General features: G+C 33.2%; 2 protein-coding genes across 2 annotated transcripts; one reads left to right on the top strand and one right to left on the bottom strand.

Moving 5' to 3' along the window:
* Positions 1-308: 308 nt before the first annotated feature.
* On the bottom strand, positions 309-6462 carry LOC149405486 (laccase-7-like). Its single transcript, XM_089603491.1, has 7 exons — positions 6353-6462; positions 5603-5754; positions 4153-4400; positions 3314-3442; positions 2684-3005; positions 1637-2292; positions 309-683 (listed from the first exon to the last, which is right to left on the bottom strand). The coding sequence occupies exons 1-7, from the start codon at positions 6446-6448 to the stop codon at positions 553-555; spliced, it is 1734 nt and encodes a 577-aa protein (XP_089459617.1). The 5' UTR covers positions 6449-6462; the 3' UTR covers positions 309-552.
* Positions 6463-10935: 4473 nt separating this feature from the next.
* LOC149405485 (laccase-7-like) lies at positions 10936-16924 on the top strand. Its single transcript, XM_089603480.1, has 7 exons — positions 10936-11037; positions 11349-11500; positions 12055-12299; positions 13513-13641; positions 14138-14447; positions 15231-15901; positions 16794-16924. The coding sequence occupies exons 1-7, from the start codon at positions 10936-10938 to the stop codon at positions 16922-16924; spliced, it is 1740 nt and encodes a 579-aa protein (XP_089459606.1).
* Positions 16925-17520: the final 596 nt, after the last annotated feature.

Below are 17520 nucleotides of genomic sequence, written 5' to 3'. Positions count from 1 at the left end.
AGACGAAGTCACCAACACGTGTACACGAAGATTTCGTACTTCACCGGCCCATAAATTCCTACTTTACGTGAAGAAATACACGTTATTTTTTCCTTACTTTTGGTTTTGACTTTCTTTCTTCTCAATTGTATCTTCAAGCTCGCTATCAATCTTTGTGATTGTTGAGTTCGGCATTTGTAATTGAGACCGCATCATTAATATAATCGTTCTTACTCCTTTTTCGATCAAGTTTTCTTTAATGTTCTGAGTTTACCCTTATTTTCATACGACGACTTTATGAGATCTACACTCTAAATACTAAAACGACATAAAAACTTTTCTTTTAATTTTCCCTGGTGATCCAGATTAAAAAAAATACAAAAATAAAACTTACATCCCGTCAAATATTCATTTGTAAATTTAATATATATCACATATAAATGATGATTGCTGTACCGTGCGAGTCATTGATGTACCGTGTCATTTGTAACTCACACGGTACATTTGTAACTTATATCACATATAAAAGCTGATTACGATCGATACATTTAACTCTTTAATGTATTTCATAATCTAGCACTTTGGAAAATCAGACGGTGGAGGAGGAAGTGTAGTTGATTTGGTGGGCCCATTTGGAACCTCAAAAGCCATAGCCATGCCCAACGGCACATGCACGTCCAGATGACAATGCATCAACCACACACCTATATATACGGTTCAAGAAATTCATAATTAGTCAAAGAAAAATGAAATCATAAAAGTTTTCAAGTTAAAAAAACCCTAATAGTAGTATAAGTAATTGCTTAGCGAAGTAAGATAATGGTTTTCATACCTTTAAGTTTGCTTTTTCTTAACTACGAATTTTATTTCCTACGATGTATCACGATATCGTTTCTACACTGGCACTAAAACATTAATATAATAAGTAATCGTTTTCTATACACATTAAAATATTATTTTCTTTATTATTGCGTGCATGTTTTCGTATCTTCAGATAGTATTATCATGAATTCATGATCGGAAAGCAGATAATGCCCAGCTGTTTCTCGCTCGGTCACATAGATGAACCTAATTATTTAATCAATACTTTTATGATCCCATACGTAGGTCTATAAGCAAATTCAAATTAGGAAAGAGCCGTGAATCATTTGATGATATATATATAAAAAAAAAAGGTTGACAAAAGTTAGTATGAATTTTTTTGCATTACTGATAATTTATACTTGTTTGCGAATCATTTGATGCGCAGAAGTTAAAATAAATTATTATAATGTGTAAGATTGTTCTTACATTTTTTGCACTGCATTTTTAGGACATTTTAATAAAATAAAATTAATTAATTTGTTAAATATTTAAAGTTTGTCTAAAATTATGAAAGTAGCGAAGTTTAAAACATTTGTAAGTATAAAGTGTCAATCAATATTTTGGCCCTGTAGAAAAAACTATAAAAGGGTGTAAATATTTTATATACATGTGTCAATATTTTTATGATCTATAGTGTCAATAATTTTTTTTTTTTTTAATAATTAAAAACATCTAATTTTGGTTATATCATTTAAAAAAGACATAAAACTTTGGACTATTTCGCTAAAAAAAGATACAAACATTGACTATTGCTTTCCTTCAATGGCCCAAGTAGGGTTTAGTGAACGCAAACCTGGATTATTAGCTTGGAATCGGATGACAGCCCAACCACCAACCGGCACGGCAATAGTGTTACGGCTTTGCGGATTTATGAGATTGAACTTCCACGAATCCCTTTCTCGGTCGAAGTTCCCGAATCCCTGAGCCAACACGTGGAAGTTAAAGCCGTGGAGGTGAATCGGGTGGCTCTCGACTGCGATGAGAGCTGTGTTCTGAAGCACAATCTCCACCACATCATTGTACTCAAGCTTCTTCACTTGTGTCCCTTTCGGCGCGAACAGAAGCGCCAGGTCGAATCTCAGCCCCGCGTCCGTATAGTTAAAAGGCATCGGAGGACTATCCGGAAAGTCCGTCGTGTAAACTCCGGCGGTCTTGCCAGAGAAGAACGCGCCGAGCATTGATGCCTTAGCGTGTCCGGGGATGACGAACGAGTGGTTGTTCATGCTCGCGGAGAGTCTGATCTGCCCAAAGATCCCGGTGCAATGGGGCGGGGGACATAACTCGAGGCCCAGCCCGAACGCGATGAACATGCGCTTGTGGACCAATAGCGGTACGCGGGTCCAGTGGGGAGCGCCGACGAGGGCGGTGAGGCTTGTGAAGAAGCGGTGTGCGGTTGGGGTGTCGTGAAAATCCGGCAGGGTCGGCATCATAATGGACCCAACCTTAGGCCTAGACCAAGAAACCAAATGCAAATAATTAGCAAACTAGCCAACTAAAACTAGAAGAATTTCTAATTAGTCAAAGTTTTATAATTTTTTGGTGAATAGCCAACGTTTTATAAGTTTAAGTAAATTTTAGGTAAATAGTCAACATTTTGATAGAGCTTTTCAGTCAATTTATACTTGTAAATATTTGATCATGACTATTTACCAAAAATTTACTAAAGATTGGCTAAATGACAAATCAAAACTATAAATAAGGTTATATATCTAATGGACCCTTACTAAAAATTTACTGAATACAGACTTTATAAAAAGCATGGCTGTTTTGCTAATCATTTAGTTTTGAATGAACATTTTATTTTATATATAAAAGTAGAGGGGGCATAATTGTAATTTACTTGTGTCCTAGCCCCGGGGCGTAGGAGAGGAGGGCGCGGGTGGTGGTGTTGTCGAAGGAGAGTCCGACGGCGGAGGCGTAGGCACGAGCAGCCATGTAATAGGAGGTTCCGGCGGAGCGGTTGGCAAAGAGAAGGACGTCGGTGGTCTGACCGGGAGCGATGACGACGACGTCTGTTTCGAATTGGTCGGTGTACACGGCGTCCACGGCCACCACCGTCATTGAGTGGCCGGCGATCTTGAAGAAGAGTTGATTATTGAGCGCAGCGTTGATTATGCGCAACAAGTACGTCTTTCCGTGCACAACCTCCAACTTATACATATCTGCCCGTTATCATTTATTAGTAACAATATGACATCATATATATATATATATATATATATATTAATTTCCACAATTTAGATGTATAATTACAAAAATCTCATTTTTCCTCCGAGAGTTAATTAGCCCTACCATTTTTCCTGTGAGATCTCATTGGTAGAAAATGTCTTTAATATTGAAATTTAATATTTACTTCCTTGTAATAGTTCTTAATAATATAGTGGTTTGTACATGTGTGATGGAAGAATAAAATAGTAAAATAAAATTTAAAAAAAAATAGAAATGGACTGTTTTGTATTTTTATTGTTACCATTTTTGGAGCAGGCATAGAGATCGCCGGGCTTTCCATTGATGGTGTAAGCATCGGAGTTATTAGCAGCTCCGCCGCTAGCGATGGCCTGATTCTCAATGTCAACCACATTACCATTCCACCACTCACCTGAAACATTATTCTATGCATTAATTCTCACATTTCCAAATATATATATATATATATATATATATATATATATATATATATATATATATATATATATATATATACATACAATGACGAAGCTAAGAAATTCTTTAGAGAGTGGCATTGTATAGTTCTTTGAGAGTGTCGAGTATAATATTGAATTAACATTTTAGTAACTCTTTAGTGAAGATGATGAAGATAATTTTATACAAATTGATATGAGCTTGGATATTTACCCAAAAAAAAAAAAAAAAAAACTCAAGATTCTATTTCTTTTTATATTGACTATTGTTTATTGTGTCACATATTCTAGGGACTTGTTTATTTTTATTGGCAACGACGTGAGTTAAAAAACTCAAGTAATAACTTTTTTTTTTTAAATGCCGCTTTCTTAAATCATTATCTCTCTACTTCGAAAAAATTGGTAGAGTCCCATCGCCAAGATTAAAAAAAAAGAGAGTACTTTAGAATATCTAAAGTGAAAGTGGTAAAAAAACAGCTCGTTGTGTTTTAGTGATAATCATATCCGCCATTTCCTCATTTTAATTGTAGCATAACTGTGATAATTTTGTACTTTCTAAGAAGAACAAATGATTTTTTTTTTTTTTTTTTTTTTTTTTTTTTTATCACTTCACTCCTCAAATAAATAATCAAATTATAAGTATAGTTATTCGGTTAAGCGTAAAGACCTAACAAGATGGGAATTTCGGCGTCGGGTTTAGGAAATAAGGGACGGAAAATGGGGAACCGTGGGTGGATAATAAGAGCACCGTATACGGTGGCACGGAGCGACGATGAGTGAGCGTGCCACCACAAAGTGCCTTCTTGGCCGCTGATTTTGAATTTGTAAGTGTACGAATGTCCGGGACGAATAGGGCATTGTGTCACATATTGCGGTCCATCGGCCCATGCACTTAATTTCTGAAATATTCCATGCCTGTTTCATAATATCTTATTAATTATTTGGCAAACTTCTCCACAAAATTTAAATCAAATAAACTAGTATATAAATACATTGATTTATAATGTCTAAGTTCAGTGACGGAGCCAGGATTTCAATAAAGGGGGGGCAAATTCGAGAAATATTTTTTAGGAGGGGCATTATTGAAAAAAAAACTTACAAATTTGGGTCAAAAACATAATTATTAGTAAAATTTAGGGGTAAAATTATAAAAAAGTATAAAAATTTGAGATTAAAAAATCATTTTCAAAAATTGAGGGGGGGCATTGGCCCACCCTGGCCCCCACCTGGCTCCGTCACTATCTAAGTTGGTTAATAACTATTTATCCGTTGACACTTATGGACCGTCCAGTTAAAATAAATTATTAATTCAGTGTTAGAAAATGAAAAATATGACAGATTTTCTCAATAAACGAAGATATTTTTGTATTTTCTTAAATAATGTGAAATTTACTAGTTATCCTAGTAAATATCTTAATTATATTTTCTCTAGTTAGCTATATGGTGATAAAAGTATGAGGTGAAGTATATGGGTAATATTATTGGAGCTAATCATTATATGATCTAGACATACATATGGTAATGGTAACCGATGATCAATTGTTATATATGATCCAAATATCATTTTCATGCTATATTTATTTGCTAAGGTACTCCAAACTATATATAGACTGAATCTCAACTAAATAATAAAAAAAAAAACTAACAAGTCTTGATTTTTTCAGGAACAGCCTGCCTGCATGTGTATATTATTTTTCTCGGTGTCTTTTTTTCTTTTTACAAAATAGGGTTTACAAATTCCAACGTTCCATCTATAATATTAATATTGACCAAATAAAATAATTTCTTCAAGAATTTGTTGCAACTAACTATTCTCTGAGCTCATTTTAAGATTTTAGTCAAAATTTCATTTTATTAAAAATAGCCAACCAGGCTCACAATTTACTATTTAGTTAATTAAATTTATTTTTAATTAATTAATTTACTGTGGACCTGATGAGTTATTTTTTTTTTATTAAAATAAAACTTAGACTGCTTTTTAAAAAGAGCGTGAACTATTGAGCTACTAACCTAATTCATAACAATGACACTTCAAGAGAGATCCTATTAATATTATTGCATGTTTACTATAATATAAACATATTAATTGAATAAAAATAATCAAGAAATAGAATTACCAGTGAATTGTGAGATTGTAAGGCGAGTCGTTAAAAACCTCGACAAAAAGCGTGTCGCCCTCTTGAACCTCTATCGTTGGTCCCGGCAATGTGCCGTTCACCGAAACTACCACTTGTTCTTTGCACAGGTGGTTTACAGTTAGGTTTTTCACCTGTGTACATATATACAATCAGAAATAATATAAATGTAAATATGACCATTAAAAGCGATAGTAGCTACGTTTATTTCATGCATAGGATGAGAATGGTCCATTAACACCAAACTCTACCCCATATAAAATTTGCTTATTTTATTTGTTAAACAAACAATTAATAAGCGTGTCATAAAATACTTGAATTTAAGAAATCAATCAACCACAATTCGGTTAAAAAATATCAAAATCAAGATCCATAGTCTTAAATATATACTAGATATATCTTAATTTTTGCATATATTCTCTATATATTTGAAAATCTTAATATACATATATAAAATAAAATATAAGAACTGGTATTGGTAGCATAAGTGATAGGGTACATAAAAATCACTCTTTTGTCATTTTGATGGGTAATATCATACCCTACCCTAAACTCGTATATGCGTTAACAGGCTAGTGCGTCAATATCTTAGCATAGTAAAAGTATATGCCCTACAACTGTAAAATCATTGCATATATTACGATGATGCTAAATAATAAGTATTATTAATATTTTCACCAAATAGAGAAGGAAAAAAAAACATGAAAAGGAAGAGCTAGTGAGAAAAATTACATGAAAATAGTGTTTTACTATTGGACTTGGCATTGCAGCAGAAGAAGCTATCATGTAAAGAACAAATACGAGAAAGAAAGTGAATGATCTTCCCATGTTGAAGAAGTAGAAAGAATATGAAAGAAACTAAGATATGGCTTAACACTAAGTGGCAAAAATATGGATGTACATATAACCAAGGAATTGAAAGGGAATGAGTTGTTTAGCTAATGATTATGATCAGCTTGTAGGTTTTAGTATTTCTATTTAATTGAAGCGATTTTGTATGAACTGTAGGCTTTAGTATTTAATAACTCAAGATGTATTAACTATTCCAAGTAATTTATAATGCATCTGATAAACGAGCTGTGACAGAAAGATCGCGTGACAAGCTATCCAATATTGGCGGGATTCGGTATGATTAATGGTTTTGAAATATTGGCTTGTTTTTATATCAATTTATTCTTTTTCTTTCTTTCTACTCTTAGCGTTTGATTAAACTTGGTTATATATATATATATATATATATATATATATATATATATATATGTATATTATATACATTCACTAACTTAAACAATCGATCTGAGATTTCGCACAAAGAAATATCTACATAGTTTATACATTGTGTATTATCGTGAGAAATACAGCGGCAAGAGCTGGACATATATTGACAAATTAATAAGACATTCTAAGTAAATTTAATGATTTATTTATTTCTCTTGCATGTGTTTGAAATAAATCAACCACGTTCTTTCTAGTAGATAACTACGTAAATGATCTGTCGTTTTGATTTTGACTTTTTATTATGCCGCTTGGCAAGCTTGTGAAGTTGAACTACAAATTTTTAGCTGGACATTATTTTATTAAGTTTTTGGGTGTTATTGTCTTTAAGCCTTAGTTTGTGATGTGGCATATTTACTGTTGCCATTTGTTATTTGTCCAGATGTATGGTCTTTATTAATTACAGTTTGTGGTTTTTTTTTCTTTCTTTTACCCTACTTTTGGCGCGTTTACTATTACTATTATCTCGTTGATAAATAAATGAAAAAGGAAAAAAAAATACATGAATACACTAGTGCTCAAACTATAAGCAAGATTTTCACTATTATATGAATCTTTCAAAGGGTGTATATTTATTTATGAGTCCATTAAGTAAATAACCAAATTAACAGTTTGACCTTATTAAATAGCCAATGTTTTATAAATTTTAGGTAAATAACTATTTTCATATATTTACAGACGTAAATCTTAAGTAAATAGTAACTTCCATTTATCATGCAACGTCATCTTTATGGCTATTTACTTAAGATTTACGAAACGTTGGCTATATAACAATTCCAAACGTTTTAGTTGACTATTATTACCTAATTTTTTGTTTATCTAGTTGATGCCTCGCGCAATTTGGACTAAATACTAGTTATTATTCAAGTTTCTCACGGTTTAAAAATAAATAATTTGGTTTTCAGGTTCTTGTGTACATCTTTTCAGCTGTTGAATAAGGTGTTTCCGCTGGCGTCGATGTTTCTAATTTTTTTTTAAAGCAAGAATCTTGTATGACGTGCAGGTGATCTTCAATGTGGCGAGGGTATTCATCGCTGTGGACAAAAGCCTATTTTAGGAACTTCGTTGGACAAACTATTCTGAGCGAAGGTCTTTAAAATGGTATATGTTTGTAACTATCTCAATTTTGAGGTGAAACACAACTTTCTGTAACGTTTCATAGCATTTGACTTGTCAATTAGAAAAATACTAAATGATGGACTGATACATCGACGGTGGATGCAATGACACAATTACGTTGGATTGCGAGAACTCACAAATGTAGAATTCGCAAACAAGGTTACTGAAATACAATGTATATCACATCATGTTTTTCTCTTTGATAGTGCGAATAATAAAGCGGACCTGGTGTTTTCATCTTAAAGCTTAGTGACAATTTGGAGACATCCTACTTTATAAGATTTCCGTATTCACAAACAAAAAAAAAGTTATTGATGTTGAAAAAACCCCTACAATTTCATATCAAATCACATATAGATTTCAGCGCGCGGCACTTAACTTGCGATGCAAGAATTGATGAACACGAAACAGAAAAGTAAAGAACACAACCAGATTTTATCCTGGTTCAGATTCAAAATAAATCCTAATCCGGTCAGGGATGAAACTCCCTATTTACTTCCGTTATATCCAATCGAAGATTGCAAGAAGATCACTCGAACTCAAGTCGCCGAGAATTACATAAAACAACACTCTAGATCCCCAATCCCTCTTGTGATTCTCTCTCTCTCTCTCTCTCTCTCTCTCTTAATCTCATGAATTACAACTGATTATTAGCCTTAGCTATTACACGTGATTACAAGGTATTTAAAGATTTATGCAGATGAATTTCAAACATGCTTTCAATATCGATAACACATCGTAAACTACTATGTGGACTAATATAATTTATTGGAGTATTACATCGAGCATAAATAATACGAGATATTTGAATATCGATTTTTTAATGGAGTGGATTGATATCAATAAAAGAATCTCATAACAAGTTTTTGAGCTTTTGAGTTCGAGGCTTTATTCTTAAGGTCCATTAGATCTCAAACCTAAGCCAAAATAAAATGATTTGATTAATTAACCGTATTTAGAATTAACTTCAAAATGAGTTCTGAATTAGAGCCAACTCTATGTCCAAAAGCTAGTTTTTGACCAAACCTATTTCTATGAACATAATAAAATCTGGGCCTAGGTTTCCTTAGAATATAAATTGAATTGTCAAGGCCCAATAATTGAATGGGAATTGAAGGGAATCAAGTGACCAAAATCAACCAAAACATAGTTTATGACACTTCTATATTAGTAAGTCAAAGCAACTACAAATTTACCCGTGACCTAATTTTTTTTTAAAAAAATTACCCATTTTCCACTTTTCCTCTTTCCAACTTTCCCTCTAAAAAATTTAAAAACAAATAAAAAAAATAAAAATAGAAAACATTAAAGACTATTCATTTCTTCGGTCTTACTCTCTGTATCTCTCTCTACGTTCTCACTATTTCTCCTTTTTCTTTGACTCTCTCTTGGCGAAAACGAGGGAAAAAAACCACCTCGCCCATAACCGTTCCTGCCGCTGATTTTATGATACACAAGGTATCGCCGAATGCCCCTAATCCTTATTTTTTTTACTTTTGTTCTCGGTATCGAAACCCTAACCTTCCATCTATCTTCTCCATTCCGAAAATCGCAAAATGAAGAGCAAAAAAAAAAAAGCACACCCGGTTCGGAGGAGTCCCAGGGCGAAGAAGGGTCATGTTGCACTGTCGTCCTAAAAAAAGGGGAAAAGAAAGATTGTCTCCCACGAAGTTGGGTGCAAAACGTCTGAATTCGCCCGCTTCGATATTGAAGCATCGCACTTCGAATTAAAGGTCACTAAAAGATCCAAGTTAACTCGTGTTCAATTGGTTAGTACGTACATGAAATTATAAGGTCACTAAAAGTTTATATATTTAATTTTGCTAGCGATCACAACAAAATTCTTATCTCATTATCAGTAGCTAATGCCTTACAAATAAAATATCAGTAGCTAATGGGGTTCTAAATGTTAGGAATCTCACATGAAAAAAGAGAATGAGAGCTAACAAGGTTTATAAAGATCATGGATTACTCATCTCATTACAAATTGGTTTTGAGATGAAACTTCATGATACTTTCACACTAAATAACTAATTTCTGTTGCTATTTCCGATTGAGGAACTAACATTTTATGTGGAGTTAGCTTAGACCTTAGATTAATATGTATACTAATCAACATTATTAAATATTTTGATTTATTTTGATTTATAATTTTTGCATAACCATATTATTTATCGTATCGCTAGATATGGATAGTAGATTTACAAGGAAAATACTAATTGTGGCTCATCGACGTTGGCTAGCCATTTCCTTATTGGCTTTACGTACCATTAAACTTCAAACATCTAACTCGATTAAATTAACTGAATTGTAAAGTTATCATATTGATGTTTAGTTCGGCTATAAATTACCAAGCTTAAAATTTTGTAGTCAACTTGACAAGTTGAACGAGCGGTATGATAAAAGTCAAACTCAGAACAATAGAGACCATGTATATGCACATGCACGAGAGATGAATAAATCATTTAATTAACGAAGAATGTCCAGCTCTTACCATACCGTGTATTATATATAATATATATTATTGATAGTTCTTTGTACCAAATCCCAAATTGATTGTTTAATAGCTATATAGATAACGAAATTTATGCGAGTAGAAAGGAAGAAAAATTAATTAATATATTAAAGAGCCAATATTTCAAGACCGTTATATGGAATCCCGCCGATATATGCAATATTATCACGCAATCCCTCTGTCACAGCTCGTTTTTTACTTGCATAATAAATTACTTGAAATAGATCATCCATGTTGATAGATATAGAAATATTGAAACCTACGATTCATACGTAGTTACATACTTTCTTTATATGGAAAGTCCTACAAGCTGATCATATTTTCCCTATATATAGATCCTTATTTTGCCACTTAAGTCTTAAGCCATATCTCAGTTTCTTTCATATATTCTTTCTACTTCTTCAACATGGGAAGATCATTCACTTTCTTGCTCGCATTTGCTCTTTCTATCATAGCTTCTTCAGATTCACTGATACCCTTTCCAACTATAGTCAAGCACTCTTTACATGTATTTTTTTTTCTGAACCATTATATATATATATATATATATATATATATATATATATATTATAGTACCATTTTATCGAATAATATTTTTCTATTATATCTTTAAGATATATACCTCTTTATAAGATTGAACTAGGCATATTATTCATTTAGGAATCAATTATCTAATACTTAAGAAAATAGATCAAACGACCACAAGAAGTATGTATGTCGTGATACAAGAGAGCTAGGGGTTAACTGTACTATATTTTTAATATACCTTAATAGTTAAGTTACAATTTTAATGACAAATATTGATATGCAATAACACAGGTGAAAACCCTGACGGTGAACCACCTGTGCAAAGACCAAGCGGTAGTTTTGGCAAACGAAACATTGCCAGGACCGACGATAGAAGTCCAAGAGGGTGACACGCTTGTCGTCGAGGTTTTCAACGACTCGCCTTACAATATTACAATTCACTGGTGATTATATTTCTTGATTATTTTGATTATGTTTTTGTACGCTCTATATATGTACATGTTTGTATATATATATATATATATATATATATATACATATTACTTTCTTGCAACAATTTTAATTCTTGAGTCGCTCGAACTCATCTCCTCGTTTGAGAGGCGACTAAGTTAGCCCTGCTTATATATATACGGATTTATTTTACTGAGAAATCTGGCCATAAAGCTCATTTTCTATTACCACATGCAATATACACACCATTAAATAATCAGTGGCGGCGCCAAAAATTCAAGTCATATATATAAGTTTGGGCGAAAAATATGAAAAATGCTAAATTGTTTAGGGCAAAAACTGCAATTTCTAGAAGTTCAGGTGGCATTTACCCCTTCTGGGCCCAAGGTGGCTTCGCTACTGTACATAATAATAGATGAAATTTCAAACTTTAATATAATATTCATGAGCTGCATGGTAATGTTACCAGTACAAAATTTTGTGTCCATTTTTCTTCATAAATCTTACAGCCGAATTCCCAAAACACTAATGTGATATTATGAAACAGGCATGGAATATTTCAGTTATTAAGTGGATGGTTCGACGGACCAGAATATGTGACGCAATGCCCTATTCGACCAAGGCATTCGTACACTTATAAATTCAAGATCACCGGTCAAGAGGGCACTTTGTGGTGGCACGCTCACTCCTCGTGGCTCCGTGCCACCGTCTACGGTGCTCTCATTATCCACCCAAGGTTCCCTATTCTCCGCCCCTTCGCTAAACCCGAAGCCGAAATTCCCATCTTGCTAGGTATATACACTTAATATTATAACTATATTGATTTTTTTAAACCCAAGCTTGCTTGGGCCAAGTGGTAACACCACTCTCCTCCCAAGGGAGGACGCGGGATCAAATCCCGGCGGGCGCAATGCCCACATTTAATTAATTCTGGGGTGTGTTTGTGTGGTTCTAGAAATAAATATTTATATTTGTCCAGCCCCCCATATTTGTAAATATCCGATCTTGTATCATTGGCTACTTATAAAAACCCTCCATAAAAAAAAAAAATATATTGATTTTTTTAAGTCACTATTTTTGTCTTTTACAGAAAAGAGAATGAGACCTAACATAGGTTTATCTCTATGATCATCGGTTACTCTTCTCAAATTTGAGATAGAAGCGCACATGCTGTTTTTCATGTTATCATATAGTCCAACAAATAATATTTTAGATTCGGCGGTGAACGCAAAATATACTACTATATCTTTAGATATTAAGTTAGAAATTTAACATAGAAAAGTACTGAGAACTAAGATAGTCAAAGTCTGGAGATTAAATTTTACGGTATCTCATTAGCAATTAGTCTGGAGATTAAATTTTACGGTATCATAAATATTTTGTTAACAAAATAGTCAAAGTTTCAACTTTTCAGCAAAGTAATCAAATTTACGTTTTCAAAAATTTTTTAACAGCCAAGATTAATTTTTTTTTTTTTATGATTATTATAAGCAATTTATCACTTTCAAAATAATTAATCTTGGGATCAAATTTTTTTTTTGAAATCAGATTATTGTACATTTTTGCTATTTCATTAAATTAAGACAAACTTTGGCTAGTTTGCAAATTTATAACTTTAAATTGGATATTTAGCTACATCACTCGTAAAAAGAAAGTGTGAATTAGTGACACTAATTGTGCTACATAAGACATAGGGAATTATAGCTAAAATACAGCACAACGATGTTTTACCAATATTTTGTGTAATTTAGACATTTTTGTAACTTATTTTCTTTGAATCTTGGTTGCTGAATTACCAATTTATCATAGACACTCACGTCTCATGGTTACTATATATTATGTCATAAATTTTACAGACACATCGGCATAAGGGCATTTTCGGTAACTAGACAGCCCAAAAAAGAGAAATATATATTTTAAAAGAGAAAGTGATAACAAGAATGTAATTAATTTCATACGCATTTTGTGAATGTGAGAAATAATATATGGAATATTATGATTTAAGGGGAGTGGTGGAATGGTAATGTGGTTGACATCGAGAATGAGGCAATCTCCAGCGGCGGAGCTCCTAATGTCTCCGACGCTTACACCATCAATGGAAAACCTGGCAATCTCTACGCCTGCTCCGAAAATGGTAACTAATAAAAAATAGTTAGATTTTTCAATAACTATACGTCTCAATTTGTCTAAAATTTTCATAAATTAAGTAATTCTCTCTTATTTTATAGCGGTGAAGGCGTACCTCTCATAAAGTGGGCAAAATGGTTAACCGGTTAAACTTTTAACTATTTTAAATGGTTAACAATTAACCATTAACCATTAAGAACGGTTAAAGATTTAACTGCTTAATCCTGTCTTTTAGAACAGTTAATTCAATATTATTTTTTTTCATGATAGTTGGTTAACCACGGTTATCCACTAAAACGAATAGTTAAATTGTAGACGAAGCGACCGGTTAATTTTAACCGATCAAAACACCCACCTTTAGTTGATATATTTTTTTTAATTAAGATCTTCAAATAAACTTTCATTAAATTAACTTACGAGAAAAATGAAAAAAAAAAAAAAATTAAATCATGTCATATTCTTACCAATGAAGTAATAATATTCTAAATAATGAAAATGGGCAGATATGTATAGCTTGGAGGTTGTGCGCGGGAAGACGTACTTGTTGCGCATAATCAACGCTGCACTCAATAGCCAACTCTTCTTCAAGATTGCCGGCCACTCGATGAAGGTGGTGGCAGTGGACGCCGTTTACACAGACCATTACACGACAGATGTCGTCGTCATCGCTCCCGGTCAGACCACTGACGTCCTTCTCTTAGCAAACCGCCCCGCCGGAACTTCCTATTTCATGGCCGCTCGTGCCTATGCCTCTGGCGCCGGAGTCCCTTTCGATAACACCACCACCCGCGCCGTCCTCTCCTATGCACCCACGTAATTACAAATATGCCATACTCTAATTTATTTTTGTTAATTGTCTTAATAATCATTAAATTTTGTAATTATTCCATCAATTTAACAAAATCTTTTTTATAAAAGATATGTGAATTATCAAGAGCTTTGCATCTCAAAATTAATTGGCACTGATAAGAGTAATTCGTGATTTTTATAAACTTTGTTAGTTTTTTTTTTTTTTTTTCCTTACGTGAGATTCTAATACGATCAAATAATTAAACAAAAAATTAGGTAACTAGCCAACGTAAACGTTTGTGATTGCTATATAGCCACTCTTTTGTAAATATTAGTTAAATGATCACAAATACGACGTGACATTCATGGTTTACTCTTTTATTGAAATAAAAAAGGCGAGGTATTTACGTCAATTTAAACGTGTAAATACATGGACGTAGTCATTTTCTTTATATTGACAATATGTGCTAGTTGGGTTCTCCAAATAGTTTTAGTTATATTTATTGATTATTTCGTGTTATTTCTCTAAACAGTTTCAACTATCATGTAAGAGCTTATCTCTACTTGAATTATGTATTCACTCTTCGTCAAAATTATCAATACTACAGTTTTTCATTCTTAAAAATTGGGTTCTCAGGGATGACTTCGAGTCGCGCCACAAAAATAAAATTCACTTTGAATCATTACCTTTATTGCGAATAATTTTGAAAATTAATTTTAGATTTTTAGAAAAATTTAACTATATTGGCTTTCCTTGATTTTTATTTTTTCTTCCTCAATTTTGGTTTTGGCATTTGATTTTTCTAGGTCCGCCCCTAATACCGGGGCAACCATATTGATGCCGACCCTCCCAGCGTTCAACGACACCCCGACCGCCCACCGGTTCTTCACCAGCCTCACCGCCCGCTTCTTAGCCCCTCACTGGGCCCCGGTCCCGCCACTTGTCAATAAACGCATGTTCATCGCATTCGGGCTGGGCCTCGAGCCCTGCAACCGGCCCAACAACGCCCCGTGCGCGGGAATCTTCGGGCAGAGATTCTCCGCGAGCATGAACAACGAATCTTTCGTGGTCCCTTCCCGCGCCGGGGCGTCCATGCTCGGCGCTTTCTTCTCTGGCAACACCGCCGGAGTTTACACGACGGATTTTCCCGATAACCCTCCAACGGTCTTCGACTACACGGACGCGGGGCTGAGCGTGGACCCCACGCTTCTGTTCGCGCCGAAAGGGACGAAAGTGAAGAAGCTCGAGTACAATGATGTGGTGGAGATTGTGCTTCAGAACACGGCTCTCATCGTTACCGAGAACCACCCGATTCACCTCCACGGCTTTAACTTCCATGTGTTGGCTCAGGGCTTTGGGAACTATGATCATGTAAGGGATTCATGGAAGTTCAATCTTCTGAATCCTCAGAGCCGTAACACTATCGCCGTGCCGGTCGGTGGTTGGGCTGTCATCCGATTCCAGGCTAATAATCCAGGTTTGTCTATGCATTTGAAAAATAATTTAAATCGTATTAAATAGTCAACTTACTCTTGCCTATGTCTATTTTCTTAACTTGAGTTAAGCTAGAATTTTAATACAAAAATTTAGCGATATAAGTCACATAAACATAAGTGTTTGCGTTTTAGCCAATGTTTTGTAAATTTTTTGTAAATAGCAAAAAATTGTTGGAAATATTTCGTAAATAACCATATTTACTAGAAATTTACTCTGCATTTTTTGTTATTTTAATAGCGTAAATAGATTTATGTGGCTATTTACAAAAAATTAACGAAACGTTGGTTATTTCAAAATTTTAACATTTCATATAGCTAGATAGCCAATGGACCCATTTTAATAAAGGGAGGTTTAAAAAATGTATGTGCCTACCTCCCACATATGTTTATATAATGAAACAAATCTGTGCAAAATGATTTAATTTTATTTAACTTATGATTTAGCAATCAAGTATAAATAATTAGTAATTTCTAAATTTTTATAGTAAATTTTGTGGACTAGATTTTTTATTCTTTTTATTAGTAAATAATTAACTTTTTCTTTATATATATATATATATATATATATATATATATATATATATATATATATATCGTAGGAAATAAAATTCTTAGTTAAGAAAAAAAGTAAACTTAAGGATATGAAAGTATTATTTTACTTCATCAAATCAATTTATGAAATCTAGGTTTCATCAAGCAATTAGTAGTACTAACGAATCGTTAGAGTTTTTTTTAAGTAGAAAACACTTTATGATTTCATTTTTCTTTTACTAATGAATTTTTGCATATATGTGTATATATATATATGTGTGTGTGTATATATATATATATATATATATATATATATATATGTGTGTGTGTATATACACGCAGGTGTGTGGTTAATGCATTGTCATCTGGACGTGCATATGCAGCTGGGCATGACTATGGCTTTTGAGGTTCAAAACGGGCCCACCAAATCAACTACGCTTCCTCCTCCACCGTCCGATTTTCCAGAGTGCTAGATCATAAAATAAATTAATAAAATAGACGAAGAGTCTGTCATCGTAATCTCGCCATTTCTATGGGATTTTATTTCTCTAATTGGTTCGAATAAAGCGCAAATAAAATGTAATCCGTGTATGTGTATGATTATTTGGTATCACTAGTTACCAATATTTTCAAAACCGTATTGGCTATATTTATTGTCGCGCAATCTCTCCGTCACAGTTCGCTTATCATTTGCCTCATAAGTTACATGAAAAAGATCATCTATACTACGTTGATCTATCCTAAGAGTATAAGTACCTATCGTTTTTTTTACTATTCATCATCGTCGTATTTGTACTGTTCATAACGCTACAAACCAATTAGATGTAGTAAGTGTGTGTGAGGTATAATTATCTCATGTCATCTTAGTGATATATGCTTTCCAAGTTTCACACTCTTTAATTATCATCTATATATATATACACCATAGCAAAGTTATGTGTGGTAGTCAAACAACAAGTTATATAACCTATATAAAATTTGTACTTTCCACGTTTATTAGGATGAAAATTTGTTTTTTGTGGGTCTATTTTACCCTCTTTAAGTTACATATATAATATTTAATGATCCA

Source organism: Urtica dioica, chromosome 2 (genome assembly GCF_054948205.1).
Source record: "Urtica dioica subsp. dioica isolate 48M chromosome 2, U.dioica_male_clone48M_v1_H2, whole genome shotgun sequence".
Classification (NCBI taxonomy): Eukaryota; Viridiplantae; Streptophyta; class Magnoliopsida; order Rosales; family Urticaceae; genus Urtica; species Urtica dioica.
The sequence above is the reverse complement of the archived record's forward strand: the minus strand, read 5'-3'. Positions and strand labels throughout refer to the sequence as shown.

Bases quoted from the DNA above. Each gene is read 5' to 3' on its own strand.
- LOC149405486 (XM_089603491.1), bottom strand. From the start codon at position 6,448: ATGGGAAGATCATTCACTTTCTTTCTCGTATTTGTTCTTTACATGATA. The intron at 3,006-3,313 runs GTAACAATAAAA...GATAACGGGCAG, and splicing joins CTATGCCTGCTCCAAAAATG to ATATGTATAAGTTGGAGGTT. The intron at 2,293-2,683 runs GTAAATTACAAT...TTCTTGGTCTAG, and splicing joins GCCCCGGGGCTAGGACACAA to GCCTAAGGTTGGGTCCATTA.
- LOC149405485 (XM_089603480.1), top strand. From the start codon at position 10,936: ATGGGAAGATCATTCACTTTCTTGCTCGCATTTGCTCTTTCTATCATA. The intron at 11,501-12,054 runs GTGATTATATTT...ATTATGAAACAG, and splicing joins TACAATATTACAATTCACTG to GCATGGAATATTTCAGTTAT. The intron at 15,902-16,793 runs GTTTGTCTATGC...ATATACACGCAG, and splicing joins ATTCCAGGCTAATAATCCAG to GTGTGTGGTTAATGCATTGT.